At 40.1% G+C, this 13,688-nt stretch overlaps 1 protein-coding gene across 1 annotated transcript in view; it reads right to left on the reverse strand.

The window, feature by feature from the left end:
- Positions 1-13,688, reverse strand: part of cfap58 (cilia and flagella associated protein 58) — a 220,726-nt gene that overhangs the window by 188,342 nt on the left and 18,696 nt on the right. Inside the window, exon 2 of the mRNA XM_072557067.1 lies at positions 11,806-12,087. Within this exon, the coding sequence (XP_072413168.1) occupies positions 11,806-12,087 (282 nt within the window). The remainder of the gene's footprint in view (positions 1-11,805; positions 12,088-13,688) is intronic.

The raw sequence follows: 13,688 nt of genomic DNA on the forward strand, positions 1-13,688 counted from the left end.
AGAAAATTTATACATCTTGGAATACTCGAGTTCAATGATGAATATTTCTCCCTGAAACATGTCTGTGGCACTAAATCGCCAAGATATCTGATTTAGGAGTATTATTTATGGCTCTTTTAAGATTTCCAAGAAGATCACAATTAGATTTTTTTAAATCGCTCTGCAGTGAAAGTCACTGAACACAAACATAAGATAACTAAGAAGCAAGCAACATGCTAACCATGTCTTATAATCTAGGTTGAGGTATCCTCCACCTATCACCTTCACCTTAACCTCCTCCCACCTATCGCATTCCCAACGCCCCTCCCCCAAGTCCCTCCTCCCTACCTTTTATCTTAGCCTGCTAGGCACACTTTCCCCATTCCTGAAGAAGGGCTTATGCCCAAAACGTCAATTCTCCTGCTGCCTGACCTGCTGCGCTTTTCCAGCAACACATCTTTCAGCTCTGAGCTATTCTAGTCACCAGATACAATAAAATCAACAATGTAGTGAGCACAAGGTCAAAAAGCCGGCTGGTTTTAGATTCCTCCTCTTTACCTCAACATGCTTAACTCCCTGCAAATTATACGAGAAATGTTTATGCTGTCACTACAGGAGAGTGCAGTTTTGAGGCACGGCAAAGAAAGAATGATGCACATTTTAAGCTTCAGTTCTATATTTGCATTTTGTGATTTATCATATTGATACAGAATTCTCCAGTGACAGAAGACTAATTATTTTTCAACGTTGAGAATGTTCAGACACAATTAAAAGGAAAACAGAACATTGCAGCACACAGCTAAAGTTATGCAGTACAAATGCACACACGTTATCTTGAGACTTTGCAAGCACAACTAAGTCCATCTTTGGGAGCACTGTATATAATTTCAATCACAAAATACCAAAACAACAAACCAGCCTAACTGCATGGGTGAGGTTAGATAAAATATTTTGAGGAAGGGTCAATGGACCTGAAATGTTAACTCTGATTTCTCTCCACTGGTGCTGCCAGACCTGCTGTGCTTTTCCAACAATTTCTGTTCCAACATCCACAGTTATTTTGGTTTTTATTTAGATAAAACATAAATGGTAGAAAGTTGCAAGGAGAAGTATTCCAAAGAGAGGCTTAAAATGTTTAACTCAAGAGAAGGGTAAATGCTGAAGGTATCTTTATGAATTAACATAGCACATAGACAAATGGGCATGGCTTTGTGGTAATTACTGAGATGTGGTTACATGGAAACCAGGTTTGGGAATTGAATATGCAAAGGTACTCAGTGTTTTGGAAGGATAGACAGACAGGAAAAGGAGGTGGTAGAGTAAAGGAAGAGATCAGGGCTGTACTGAGAAATTGGAATATTGTGAGCAGTTTAGGGCCCTATATCTCAAGAAAGATGTGCTGGCATTGGAGGGGGTCCACAGGAGCTTTATAAGAATGATCCTGAGGATGCAGGGCTTGTCATATGAGGAGTGGTTGAGGACTCTGGGTGTATACTCGACAGAGTTTAGAAAGATGAGGGGGAATCTCATTGAAGCTTACAGAATACTGGTTAGAGTAGTCATGGAGAAAATGTTTCCACTATAGGAGAGACTAGGACTCAAGTGCACAGCCTCAGAAGGGATGACCCTTTACAACTGAGAGAGAAAAAAATTCTTCAGCCAGAGGGAGCTGAATCTGTGGAACTCATGTTACAGAAGGCTGTGGGTGCTAAATCGTTGAATGTATTTAAGACAGAGCTAAATGGATTTTTCATTGGTAAGGAACCAAGAGTTTTGGGGAGAAGGCAGGAGAATGGAGTTCAGAAATATATTAGCTCTCATCAAATGGCAGAGCAAATTCAATGGGTGGAACGGCCTAAATCTGCTTTTCGATCGTATTGTCTAAATGACATCGGCAGTGGAGATCAACTCAAGGAATCAATCTGTGCAGAAATAAGAAATAGCAAGGGAAAGAAGTTCTTGGTGGGAGTAATCTATTAGACCCCAAACACCCAGAAACACGGTGGGGTACGGGATAAGCCAGGAAATACTGGGGGCTTGTAGAAAAGGTATAGCAATAATCATCAGTAATTTTAAAATGTATATGGTGTGATGATAGCATGGCTTTAAGAGGTGTATTTTGTTCTGTTTTGTTTTGAAGAGAGGTTTTAAAACAGAGATGGAGAGCTGTGTCTCTAAATCCAATAAGCAGCTTCTAACGCCTTGGTTTCTTTTTAAGTTAGAACAAAAGAAGCAGTCTGAATAGATAGGATCAAGCTCACCCAGGACCAGGACTTTTAGTTTGAGTTTTCCAATCGCAGCTGCTGGGGTATTGAAGTTGGATGTGGAAACTGTTTGTCCTCTCTCTGTTACCGTTAAGAGCTGGGGGTTCTCATCCTGCTACTAGAACTTCATATGAGACAATCTATTTTACTTAATTTGCATTTGTCAGGGAAGTCGTCATGGGATGTCACAATATTAGAACAGTTATTGTTTAGTAGTTACATAATCTATTATTTTGTTAAGTTTTCCAATAGAGCCAAATTATTTCACTTCATTCTTTTATTTTATTTTAACTTTAGTGTATGAATAAAATGCGTTTTGCTCTGGTCTAGAACAATGGACTGCATTAATCAAAATGGCAAGGGTAGCCTCGGGGGAGTTCATTGAATATATTACAGATTGTTTCTTGGAGCAATATGGTGGGTAACCAACCAGAGAGCAGGTTATTTTGGATTTGGCATTGTGTAATGATGTGAGATTAATTAATAAGTGCACTGAAAAAGATCATCTAGAGAAGAGTGATCACAGCATGCTAGAATCTCAAATTCAGTTTAAGGGTGAGAAACTGGAATTAAACAAAGATAATGACATAGGCATGAGGACAGATCAGACCCTAGTGGAGTAGATGGGAGACTGAAGTGTTGGTCAGTTGATGAACAGTGGCAGATGTGTAAAGAGCTACTTAATTGCTCCAAACTAGATTTATTCCAGAGGAAGAAATATTTTAAGGGTGGTGAGTCAAGCTGTTGGGTATGGAGAGAAATATCCACGGCTAAACAGGGAAGTTAAAGATAATGTAAAGACAAAAAACTAAGACATGCCACATTGTAGAGGCTGGAAGTTTGGGCAACCCCTAAAGATCAAAAAAGGGTTACTAAGAAAAACATAAAAGGTACAAAGATAAATTTTGAAAGAAAAGTAGTACAAAATATAAAAAGCATATAGCAAAAGCTCCGACAAGTATATAAAAGAGAAGAGAGTAGTTAAAGTGAGTGTTAGTCCATTGGAGGATGAGATTGGGGAGTTAATAAGGGGGACCACAGAAATGGCAGTCATTTGATCAATATTTTGCTTCAGTTTTCATGATGAAGAACATATTACTATCCTATTCATAACAAATAATGTTGAGGTTATAGGGAGTGAGGAACTTAGAACAGTTGTTATTACTAGGGAAAAGTACATTGGAATTGAAAGCAGCCGTGTCCCTAGGGCCTAATGGCTGACATCCTCGGGTCTTAAAGGAAGTGGCAGCAGAGATAGCGGATCCATTAGTTATAATATTCCAACATTCTCTGAATGTGGAAAAAGTTCCAGTGGATTGGAAATGCTCATATAACACCCTTATTTAAAAAAGAGAGAGAGGCAGAAAGTAGGAAACTACAGACCACTTAGTTTAAAATGTGCCATTGGGTAATTGTTTTAATCATTATTAAGGAAGTAATGATAGGACATTTGGAATGTCAAACACAATCCATCAGAGTCAGTATGGTTTTATGAAGTATAAATCATGTTTGAGTAATTTGCTAAAGTTCTTTGAAGATATTACAATGAAGATGTATATTGGGAATCCTGTACATGTAGTATAACTGGACTTCCAAAAGACTTTTGATAAGGTGCTACACAAAATACACAAGGTCAGATCACATCAGGTTAGGAGTAATTTATCAGTCTGGTTAGAGGATTGGCTAACCAATAGAAAGCAGAGAGTTGGGATAAATGTGTCTTTTTCTGGTTAGCAAGATGTTAACTAGGTGGGTGCCACCGGATTAAGTCCACAGGCCCCAATTATTTACAGTCTATATTAATAACGGGGATGTGGGGACAGAAAGTAATACAGTCAAATTTGTAAATGACACTTAAATAGGTGGAAAAGTAAATGGATATGAATAGGTTTGGTGAATGGGCCAAAATTTGGCAGATGAAGTTTGACATGGGTTAGTGTGAGGTTATCCATTTTAGTCAAAGGGATAGAAAGGGAACTTATTAACTAAGTGAAGAGAAACCTCAGAGTGCTTCAATGCAGAGGGATCTAGTGTTCATAGAAAATTAGTATGCAGGTACAAAAGGCAATGAGGAAGGCAAATAGAATTGTGGCATTTATTGTTAAAGGTACAGAATATAAAAGTAGGGAAGTGATACTAGAGCTGTGCAATGTATTAGTGAAACTGTACTCGGAATATTACACACAATTTTGGTCCCCTTGCTTGGGGAGGGATAGCGTTGAATTGGAAGCAGTTCAGAGGAGGTTCACTAGATTGATTCCAGGGATCAGGGATTTGTCTAATGAAGACAGATTGAGCAGTTTAGGCCTATTCTATCTGGAATTTAGAAAAATGAGCAAAGGTGGTTGCTGGGACATTGAGTAAATTTAAGGTAGAGATAGACAGATTTTTTAATCAGTAATGTGTTAAAGGGCATTGGGGAGTGGGCGGGAAAGTGGTGTTGAGGCCAAGGTGAGATCAGTTATAAATATGTCAAATGGCACAGCAAACTCAAGTGTTTCAATTGCCTACTGCTGCTCCTGCTGCTTATGTTTTAAGGGTAATGAAAATCTCACTAAGGCCTATAAAATATTCAAAGATGTACAGTAGGTGAATCCACAATATTACCTCAAGGTTTATAGGCCAGAGAACATATAAGGAAATTCATTAAAGTTTAATTTAAAGCATATTGTTGATGAAAAAAAATCCAAAGGGAAGTGAAAGTTTCACATAATCTAATGGAGTTCAAAATGCGGTTGGACGTTTGATGAATGGGTTGTAGCACTTGATGAATGAGCTTGATGCATCTCATAGTGCTTGTCTCCTCAACATTTTCTTATGTTTGTGAAAGAAAAATTGAAGAAATTATGTTATATTTGCTGATGAAACAAAAATATTCACAGGAGAAAAGAAGGTATGTTGAAGGAACGTAAATCAAGTATATTAACCAAATGATCTAAGTTGAGAGAATGAGCCCATATCCTCCATGTGCAGAAATGCATTTATGAAGTAATGCTCAGTCACCAGAGAATAAATATAAGAGGGATCTGAAGGACTTGGTGGATAAAGCATTAAGGATCATAAATGATACTGTATGGTCATAAGAAAACAAATAAAGCATTATGTTTTATTCCCTGCACTGACCAATATAAAACTAGGAATACTATGCTTAGTTTACACTTTTGTGTTTTTTAACTGTGAGATCGGGTTTTAGCTCTCAAACAGGGCAGGAGATGCTGAGACTCTGGAGAATGCTGACAAAAGGGTAAAGAGGATAATGTCCAGCTTTAAGAGTCTTCATAATGAAAACAGGCTCAATATGCTGGGACTATTTGCTATTGCCTTGGTGACACCCTCGTCCACTCCTCAATCACCCAACATTTCAGCCCCCTTCCCATGCAATTGTAAGAATCACATTACCTGCTCTTTTATCTTTTCTTTCTTCACTGTCCAAGACACCAAACAGTCATTCCAGGTTATGGATTGATTTACATATAATTGGATATTATATTCACTGGGAGAAAGTGAGGACTGCAGATGCTGGAGATCAGAGTTGAGAGTGTGGTGCTGGAAAAGCACAGCAGGTTAGGCAGCATCCAAGGAACGGGAGAATTGATGTTTTGGGCATAAGTCCTTCATCAGGAAATCAGGGCTTATGCCCAAAACGTCGATTCTCCTGCTCTTCACATGCTTTTCCAGCACAACACTCACGACTATTATATCCATGCAGCCTCCTCTACATTGGACAGACCAAATGCAGAAAGGGTGGAACACCATTGCTCAGTCTCTAAGCATGATCCTGGGTTTCTCGTCACTTGCTATTTTAATCATGTGCTGTCATGCTCACGCTTCTGTCAGCAATCTCCTGCAATGTTACAATGAAGCGCAATGCAAGCTTGAGGAATAGAACCTCATTTTCTGATAAGTCACTCTGCAGCCTTCCAGATTCATTGTTGAGTTCAGCAATTTCAGACCATGAGGTCTGCTCCCCTTTTCTGATTCTGTTTTGTTCTTCCATGTACCGGTTTGACTCTCAATTTCTATGTCTTCGCAAGACGCTGACAAACAATAAGGGATCCCATTGTATATCAGTGATCACCATACTGTGTTATCACTCCCTCACCACATCCAACAAAACCCTATTTCTGTCTGCTTTATATCAAAAATCATATGACATCACATTATAGTTCAACAGGTTTATGTGAACATAATAGCTGTTGGACTATAACCTGGAGTCGTGTGATTTTTGACCTTGTCCAATCTAGTCCAACACTGGCACCTTCACATCAGTATGCTTTAAATGGAGCTGTTCACCATTCTGGCATTCACACTCGGTCTGAATGGAAGTCGTGACTTGGAGATAAGGGTGGCACAGTGGTTAGCACTGCTGCCTCACAGTGCCAGAGACCCAGGTTCAATTCCCACCTCAGACGACTGACTGTGTGGAGTTTGCACATTCTCCCTGTGTCTGTGCAGGTTTGCTTTGGTTTCCTCCCACAGTCCAAAAATGTGCAGGTTAGGTGAATTGGCCATGCTAAATTGCCTGTAGTGTTAGGGGAATGGGTCTGGGTGGGTTGCGCTTTGGCAGGTCGGTGTGGACTTGTTGGGCCGAAGGGCCTGTTTCCACACTGTAAGTAATCTAATCTAATGCCGGTGTTGGACTGGGGTGTACAAAGTTAAAAATCACCCAACACCAGGTTATAGTCCAACAGATTTAACTGGAAGCACTAGCTTTTGGAGCGCTGCTCCTTCGTCAACCACCTGCTGAAGGAGCAGTGCTCCGAAAGCTCGTGCTTCCAACTAAACCTGTTGGACTATAACTTGGTGTTGTGTGGTTTTTAAGTCTGAATGGACAAATGCTTCTTTCTTTCTACACTCCCTTTGCCTTTTGTTCCGTGACATCATTATTATTCAATCCCTCTTACCCTCTACCCTATATCAGACCTTCTCTCCCCTCCCACTTTAGATGGCATAAAACCCACTACATTTCGACCTTCCTTCAGTAGAGTATTTACATTCATGTCAAAACGTTAACTCTGTTTTTTCTTTGTCAGCAGATGCAACAAGATGTAAGTAGTGGCTTCCCACGAGGATCTCTGTTTGGGCCTCAATTATTCACGCTATTCATTAACAATTGAATAATGGCATAGAAAGGCATGCATCCAAATTTTCTGAGAACAGAAAGTTAGGCATTGTAGACAGTGTAGATGATAGCGTTAAATTACAGAGATATTGAAAGACTAAATGAATGGGAAAAACTGTGGCAAATGGAATTTAGTGTAAGCAAGGTTACCCTTTATGAACCGAAAAAGATAGTTCAGGGAACTTTCCAGATGGTACAAAGTGAAATACAGGGAATGTCTGTATGTATATCTAGATGTACCTTTAAAAAGGATTTGTTCTGTTATGTGTCTTTTGAAAGCAAATGTAATAAACTTGGAGCTAAGTTTTCTGCTCTGAACCCAACAAGATTGCTAGCTTTGAATCAAAAAGGAGGAGGGTCAAGCTCCCCCAGAACCAGGATCTTTTTGTTTAACTTTCAGTAGTCGCTGGGATCTTGAAGCTGGATGTGGAAGCTATTATTCCTCTTTCTGTTATAGCTAAAAGCTTGGGTTCTTTTTCTGTTGTTGGAATTGCATGTGAGACAATCTATTTTACTGAATTTATAAGGTCAAAAATCACATGATACCAGGTTATAGTCCAACAAGTTTATTTGAAAACACCAGCTTTTGAAGCCTCACTCCTTCTTTAGGCATCAGCACCCAGTCCAACACTGGCAGCTCCACATCACTGAATTTATAGTCGCAGAGCTGTACAGCACAGAAACAGACCCTTTGGTCCAACTTGTCCATGCCGACCAGATATCCCAAATTAATCCAGTCCTGTTTGCCAACAATTGACCCATACTCCCCTAAACCCTTTCTATTCATACACCCATCCAGATGCCTTTTAAGTGCTGTAATTGTACCAGCCTCCACCACTTCCTCTGGCAGCTCATTCCGTACATGCTCCAGCCTCCTCATGAAAATGTTGCCTCTCAGGTCCTTTTTGTATCTTTCCTCTCTCACCTTAAATCTCTGCCCTCTAGTTTTGGACTCTTCTACCCTGGAGAAAATACCTTGACCATTCATCCTATCTATGCCTGTTATGATTTATAAACTTCTGTAAGGTCACCTCTCAGTCGCCAATGCTCCGGGAAAATAGCCCCATCTTATTCAGCCTCGTCCCGTAGCTCAAACCCTCCAACCCTGGTGACATCTTTGTAATTCTTTTCTGAACCCTTTCAAATTTCACAACATGTTTCCTAAGCTGGGAGACCAGAATTGGACGCAGTATTTCAAAAATGGTTTAACCAATGTCCTGTACAGCCACATGACCACCCAACTCCTATACTCAATGCTCCGACCAATAAAGGTAAGTGTACTAAATGCTTTCTTCACTATTCTATCTACCTGCGCATCCACTTTCAAGGAACTATGAACCTGCACTCCAAGTCTCTTTATTCCTTGCCAAAGATTTGTTTATGGAATGTTACAATATTGGATCAGTTGCTGTTTAGTAATTAAATAATCTATTAGTCTGTTAAGTTTTCCCGGAGAAAGTGAGGACTGCAGATGCTGGAGATCAGAGCTGAACATGTGTTGCTGGAAAAGCGCAGCAGGTCAGGCAGCATCCAAGGAACAGGAGAATATACGTTTCGGGCATCAGTGCAATTCCAGCTTTGGGTGACTGTCTGTATGGAGTTTGCACATTCTCCCTGTGTCTGTGTGGGTGCGCTCCAGTTTCCTCCCACAGTCCAAAGATGTGCAGGTCAGGTGAATTGACCATGCAAAATTGCCCATAGCATTAGGTGCATTAGTTAGAGGGAAATGGGTCTGGGTGGGTTACTTTTTGAAGGGTCAGTGTGGACTTGTTGGGCCGAAGGGCCTGTTTCAACACTGTAAGGAATCTAATCCAGTCAAATTAGGCCTATTTTCTCTAGAATTTAGAAGGTCGAGGGGTGATCTGACCAAAGTCTTTAATATATTAACAGGAAAAGACAGGATAGATAAAGATAAACTACTTCCACTAGTTGGGGATTTTAGAACTGGGGGGCATGGTCTCAGAATTAGGGTCAAACCATTCAGGAGAGATGTTAGGAAGCACTTCCACACAGAAAGGGTGGTGAAGGTTTGGAACTCTCATCCATAAATGGCAGTGGATGCTGGATCAGTTGCTAATCTTAAATCTGAGATGGATAAACTATTGTTAAGCAAAAATAATTAAGGATTATGGGCTTAAGACAGGTATTTGGAATGAGGCCACAGATCAGCCATGATCTCTCTGAATGGTGGAACAGGCTCAAGGGGCTGAATGGCCTACTACTGTTCCTATGTTCCTATGATACTGCCAAACCTGCTGAGTTTCTCTACTACTTTGTGTTTTTATTTCAAAAATAATGTGATTTCATTCACGTGATGAAAGATGTCAGATATTTTTATCACTTTCGAGTTTCAAATACTGGAACATGGGGATGGTTACTTTTATGAAGGATTAAAAAGAAAGGTCAGACAATCCTTCCAATATGTGTCAGATGGGAAGTATCCTGTGGATTGTTAATGGAAAATTGTTTTTACTCTGATGGCTAATGACAGATGGAAAAGAATATTTATGGCCATTAGTTCGTTGTTGGTTCAGGATACTTAAGGATTGATTTTAATTCAGAAAAATCAGAGATTGAATGCTTTTAGGAAGTCTAGAGGAAACCTGACTTGGGCCAAAAGCAAATATAATTTCTCTCGTAGAAAGGCAAAGGGAGGACAGGACAGCTCAGGGAAAGGACTGTTAACTCAGTGTATAAGTTTAGTTCGTGATATTTCAAAACCCGGTTTACTTGGTTACAAATCTACATCTAATTAAATGGTCAGAAAGTCTAAGCATTCTCCTTTTTGAATATTCATGTATGAAGAGGTCACAGTTTGCAATAAGGTAACTGGTGGGAATTAGTCAAGTCAGATTTAAAGGTTTGGTACAAAGTGGCAGTTTCACTGGAGTTCAATGTCTATAACAATAGTGTTGTAAAACAGGATGAAGCTATGAATCACAGAAACCCTAGTGTGGAAACAGGCCATTTAGCCCAACAAGTCCACACCCACCCTCCGAAGAGTATTTCACCCAGACCCATTCCCCTACCCCATTACTATACATTTCCCCTAACACACACCTAACCTACACATGGCTGCTTACTATGGCAATTTAGCTTGACCGATTCACTAAACCTGCACATCTTTGGACTGTGGGAGGAAACCAGAGTATGCGGAGAAAACCCATGCAAACATGGGGAGAATACACAAACCCCACACAGACAGTCGCCCCGAGGCTGGAATCAAACCCATATCCCTCGAGCTGTGAGGCAGCGGTGCTCACCACTGAGCAACCATGTCACACACATTTTAAGATTTTTCTAAATGTGTTCTAGATCTTCATAACTTATACTTTATTTGTTTTTATCTTTTGTGCAATAAATTTCTGTTCTGTTGTTAAAGAAACCCTGCAACCTCACATGACTTGTTTCACTAAGTGATCACACATTAATTAAAAACAAACAAAAAAAGTTAGGTTTCAATCTGGCATCTGATTTGTCTAGTATTACCAGAGTGCTGGAAAAGCACTGATTCCTGATGAAGGGCTTTTGCCCTTCATCGATTTTCCTGCTCCTCGGATGCTGCCTGACCTGCTGTGCTTTTCCAGCACCACTCTAATCTAAACTCTGGTTTCCAGTATCTGCAGTCCTCACTTTTTCCCAGTATTACCATCAGTTGGGATCATAACATTTATATCAATAAACATGGTTAAAGATGTTAAAATGATGGAGCAAATAGATCTCACTCTGGTGGGTAGATTTTCTGAGCAGTAAGTAATATGTGACCCAACAGTAATGAGTATGAAATACAGAGTAATTTTGTTAGATGTGAGGAAGCATTGATTTTGAGAGAGTGTCATTAAGCTGGGAAAACTACTAAAACGTGTCCAATGTATGTGGGTTTCTGAAACCATTTAAAGACAGCTGAACAAGTTCCTACAAGTAGAGGACACATGGAACAAAAAATTATTTGATGATTCGATTTATTATTGTCACAGATACAGTGAAAAGTACTGTTTTGCTAACCAGACAATCATATCTTACATGAGTACATCAGGGTAATAGAATAGAATGCAGATTACAGTGTTACAGCGACAGAAAAATGCAGAGAAAAATACCAACAGTGCAGGTTCAATTCCTGCACAGATTGAGGTCATCATGATTGACTCTCCTTCTCAGCCTCTCCCTGCACCTAGTGAGAGAGCAGCCTTCAGGTCTGGTAGGATGATAAAAACTTTAGTGTGCATGAGGTGGAACCAGCAGGAATAATGATGATAAATATGTATTTTAAATTCCAGATGTTTTGAATATTCTATTACCCCATTGAAGCATCATCTTTGAAATATAATGTAACCGAGCTTGTTTGTGCACCTGTCAATCTATGTCCAAATTTTGAAATTATGCTCTGCATTTCACAAGCAAATCAGTGCAGCCCAAACAAATAGATGTCACAAACCTCACCTGCTTTAGGGAATCTATAGTTGACTGGTCATCTTGTGACAGCTTCAGTGCAGTTGTCACCTTTGTTGAATTTGCCACAATCTCGGCATTGAGGTCCTTGCATTTTGCCATTAGGCGCTTCTCATTTTCATGGGATTTTCTGAGGGCGCGGTGCAGCTTTTCATACTCAATGCGGAATTTGTCAAGTCCCTTTTCTCCCATAAGTTCAGAAAGGACTTCTTGGAAGTCCCGTTCAAGTGCCTCAAAGGCATGGTCCTCCATGATTCCTTTATCTGATTTATCCTGTAAAAGATAACGAGGACAGAAGGGGGGTAATAAATTAATCACAATACACAAATGTCTTAAAAAGAGTCAAGAAATTATCTGCCATTTTAATCCCTTCTCCAGTCAGCAGCAAATCAAGGCATCTCTTGGAATGTATTTATATTCTTTGTTTCAAAACTTTCCTTCGGAGATTGCTCGTGAACTGAATACTCATGGGTGAAAGGTTCCATTGTACAAAGTATGGATAACCTCTAGACCAACAGTATAAATAAAGGTCATCAAAAATATTGCTTTGTTTTACTTTTGTTCACAGGTATTGAGTAAACACATTTTCAAATATATGTCTATCCCTTTTCCTAGCACTTGTAAATGAAAGACTGATAGCACGGAGTGTACTCAGATTGCCACTTACGCAAACAACAAATTACATTGAGATATTTCATTAGAGTCATAGAGATGTACAGCATGGAAACAGACCCTTCAGTCCAACTTACCCATGCCAACCAGATATCCCAACCCAATCTAGTCCCACCTGCCAGCACTTGGCCCATATCCCTCCAAACCCTTCCTATTCATATACCCATCCAAATGTCTCTTAAATGTTGCAATTGTACCAGCCTCCACCACTTCCTCTAGCAGCTCATTCCATACACCCTCTGCATGAAAGAGTTGGTCTTAGGTCTCTTTTATATCTTGCCCCTCTCACCCTAAACCTATGCCCTTTAGTTCTGGACTTCCCCCACCTCAGGGAAAAGACTTTGTCTACTTATCCTATCCATCCCCCTCATGGTTTTATAAACCTCTATAAGGTCACCCCTCAGCCTCCGATGCCCCAGGGAAAGCAGCCCCAGCCTATTCAATCTCTCCCTACAGCTCAAATCCTCCAACCCTGACAACATCCTTGTAAATCTTTTCTGAACACTTTCAAGTTTCACAACATCCTTCCATAGGAAGCAAGACCAGATTGCACGCAATATTCCAAAAGTGGCCTAACCAATGTCCTATTCAGCCACAACTTGTAAAATGTCACAAAGCACACTTAGAAGCATTATTGTGTCATCTACAGCCATGGATGAGGTTCCAGAGGACTGGAAGGTGGCTAATGTTGTGCCTTTATTAAAGAAAAAGTGCAAGGAAAAGCCTGGGAACTCTTGACCAGTGAGTCCGACGTCAGTCATGGGTAAGCTGTTAGAGGGGATTCTGAGAGATAGAATTTACAGGCATTTGGAGAAGCACCAACTGATTTGGATAGTTAGCATGGTTTCATGTGTGGGAAATCATGTCTCACAAAGTTGATTGAGTTTTTTGATGTAACCAAGAAGAATGATGAGGGCAAAGTGGTAGACGTTGTCTACATGGACTTTCGTAAAGCCTTTGACAAAGTTCTATATGGTAGTCTAGTTAGTAAAATTAGATCGCATGGGATTCAGAGAGAGCTTGCCAACTGGATACAAAATTTGCTTGATGGTAGGAGACAAAAGGCGAGTAGAGGGTTGTTTTTTTTCGAGCTGGGGGACTGTGATCAGGGTGTTCTGCAGGTATCAGTGCTAGGTCCATCATTACTTGTCATTTATTTAATGATTTGGATGAGAATATAAGAAACGTGGTTAGTCAGTTTG

The sequence above is a fragment of the Chiloscyllium punctatum genome, chromosome 38, assembly GCF_047496795.1.
Source record: "Chiloscyllium punctatum isolate Juve2018m chromosome 38, sChiPun1.3, whole genome shotgun sequence".
Lineage (NCBI taxonomy): Eukaryota > Metazoa > Chordata > Chondrichthyes > Orectolobiformes > Hemiscylliidae > Chiloscyllium > Chiloscyllium punctatum.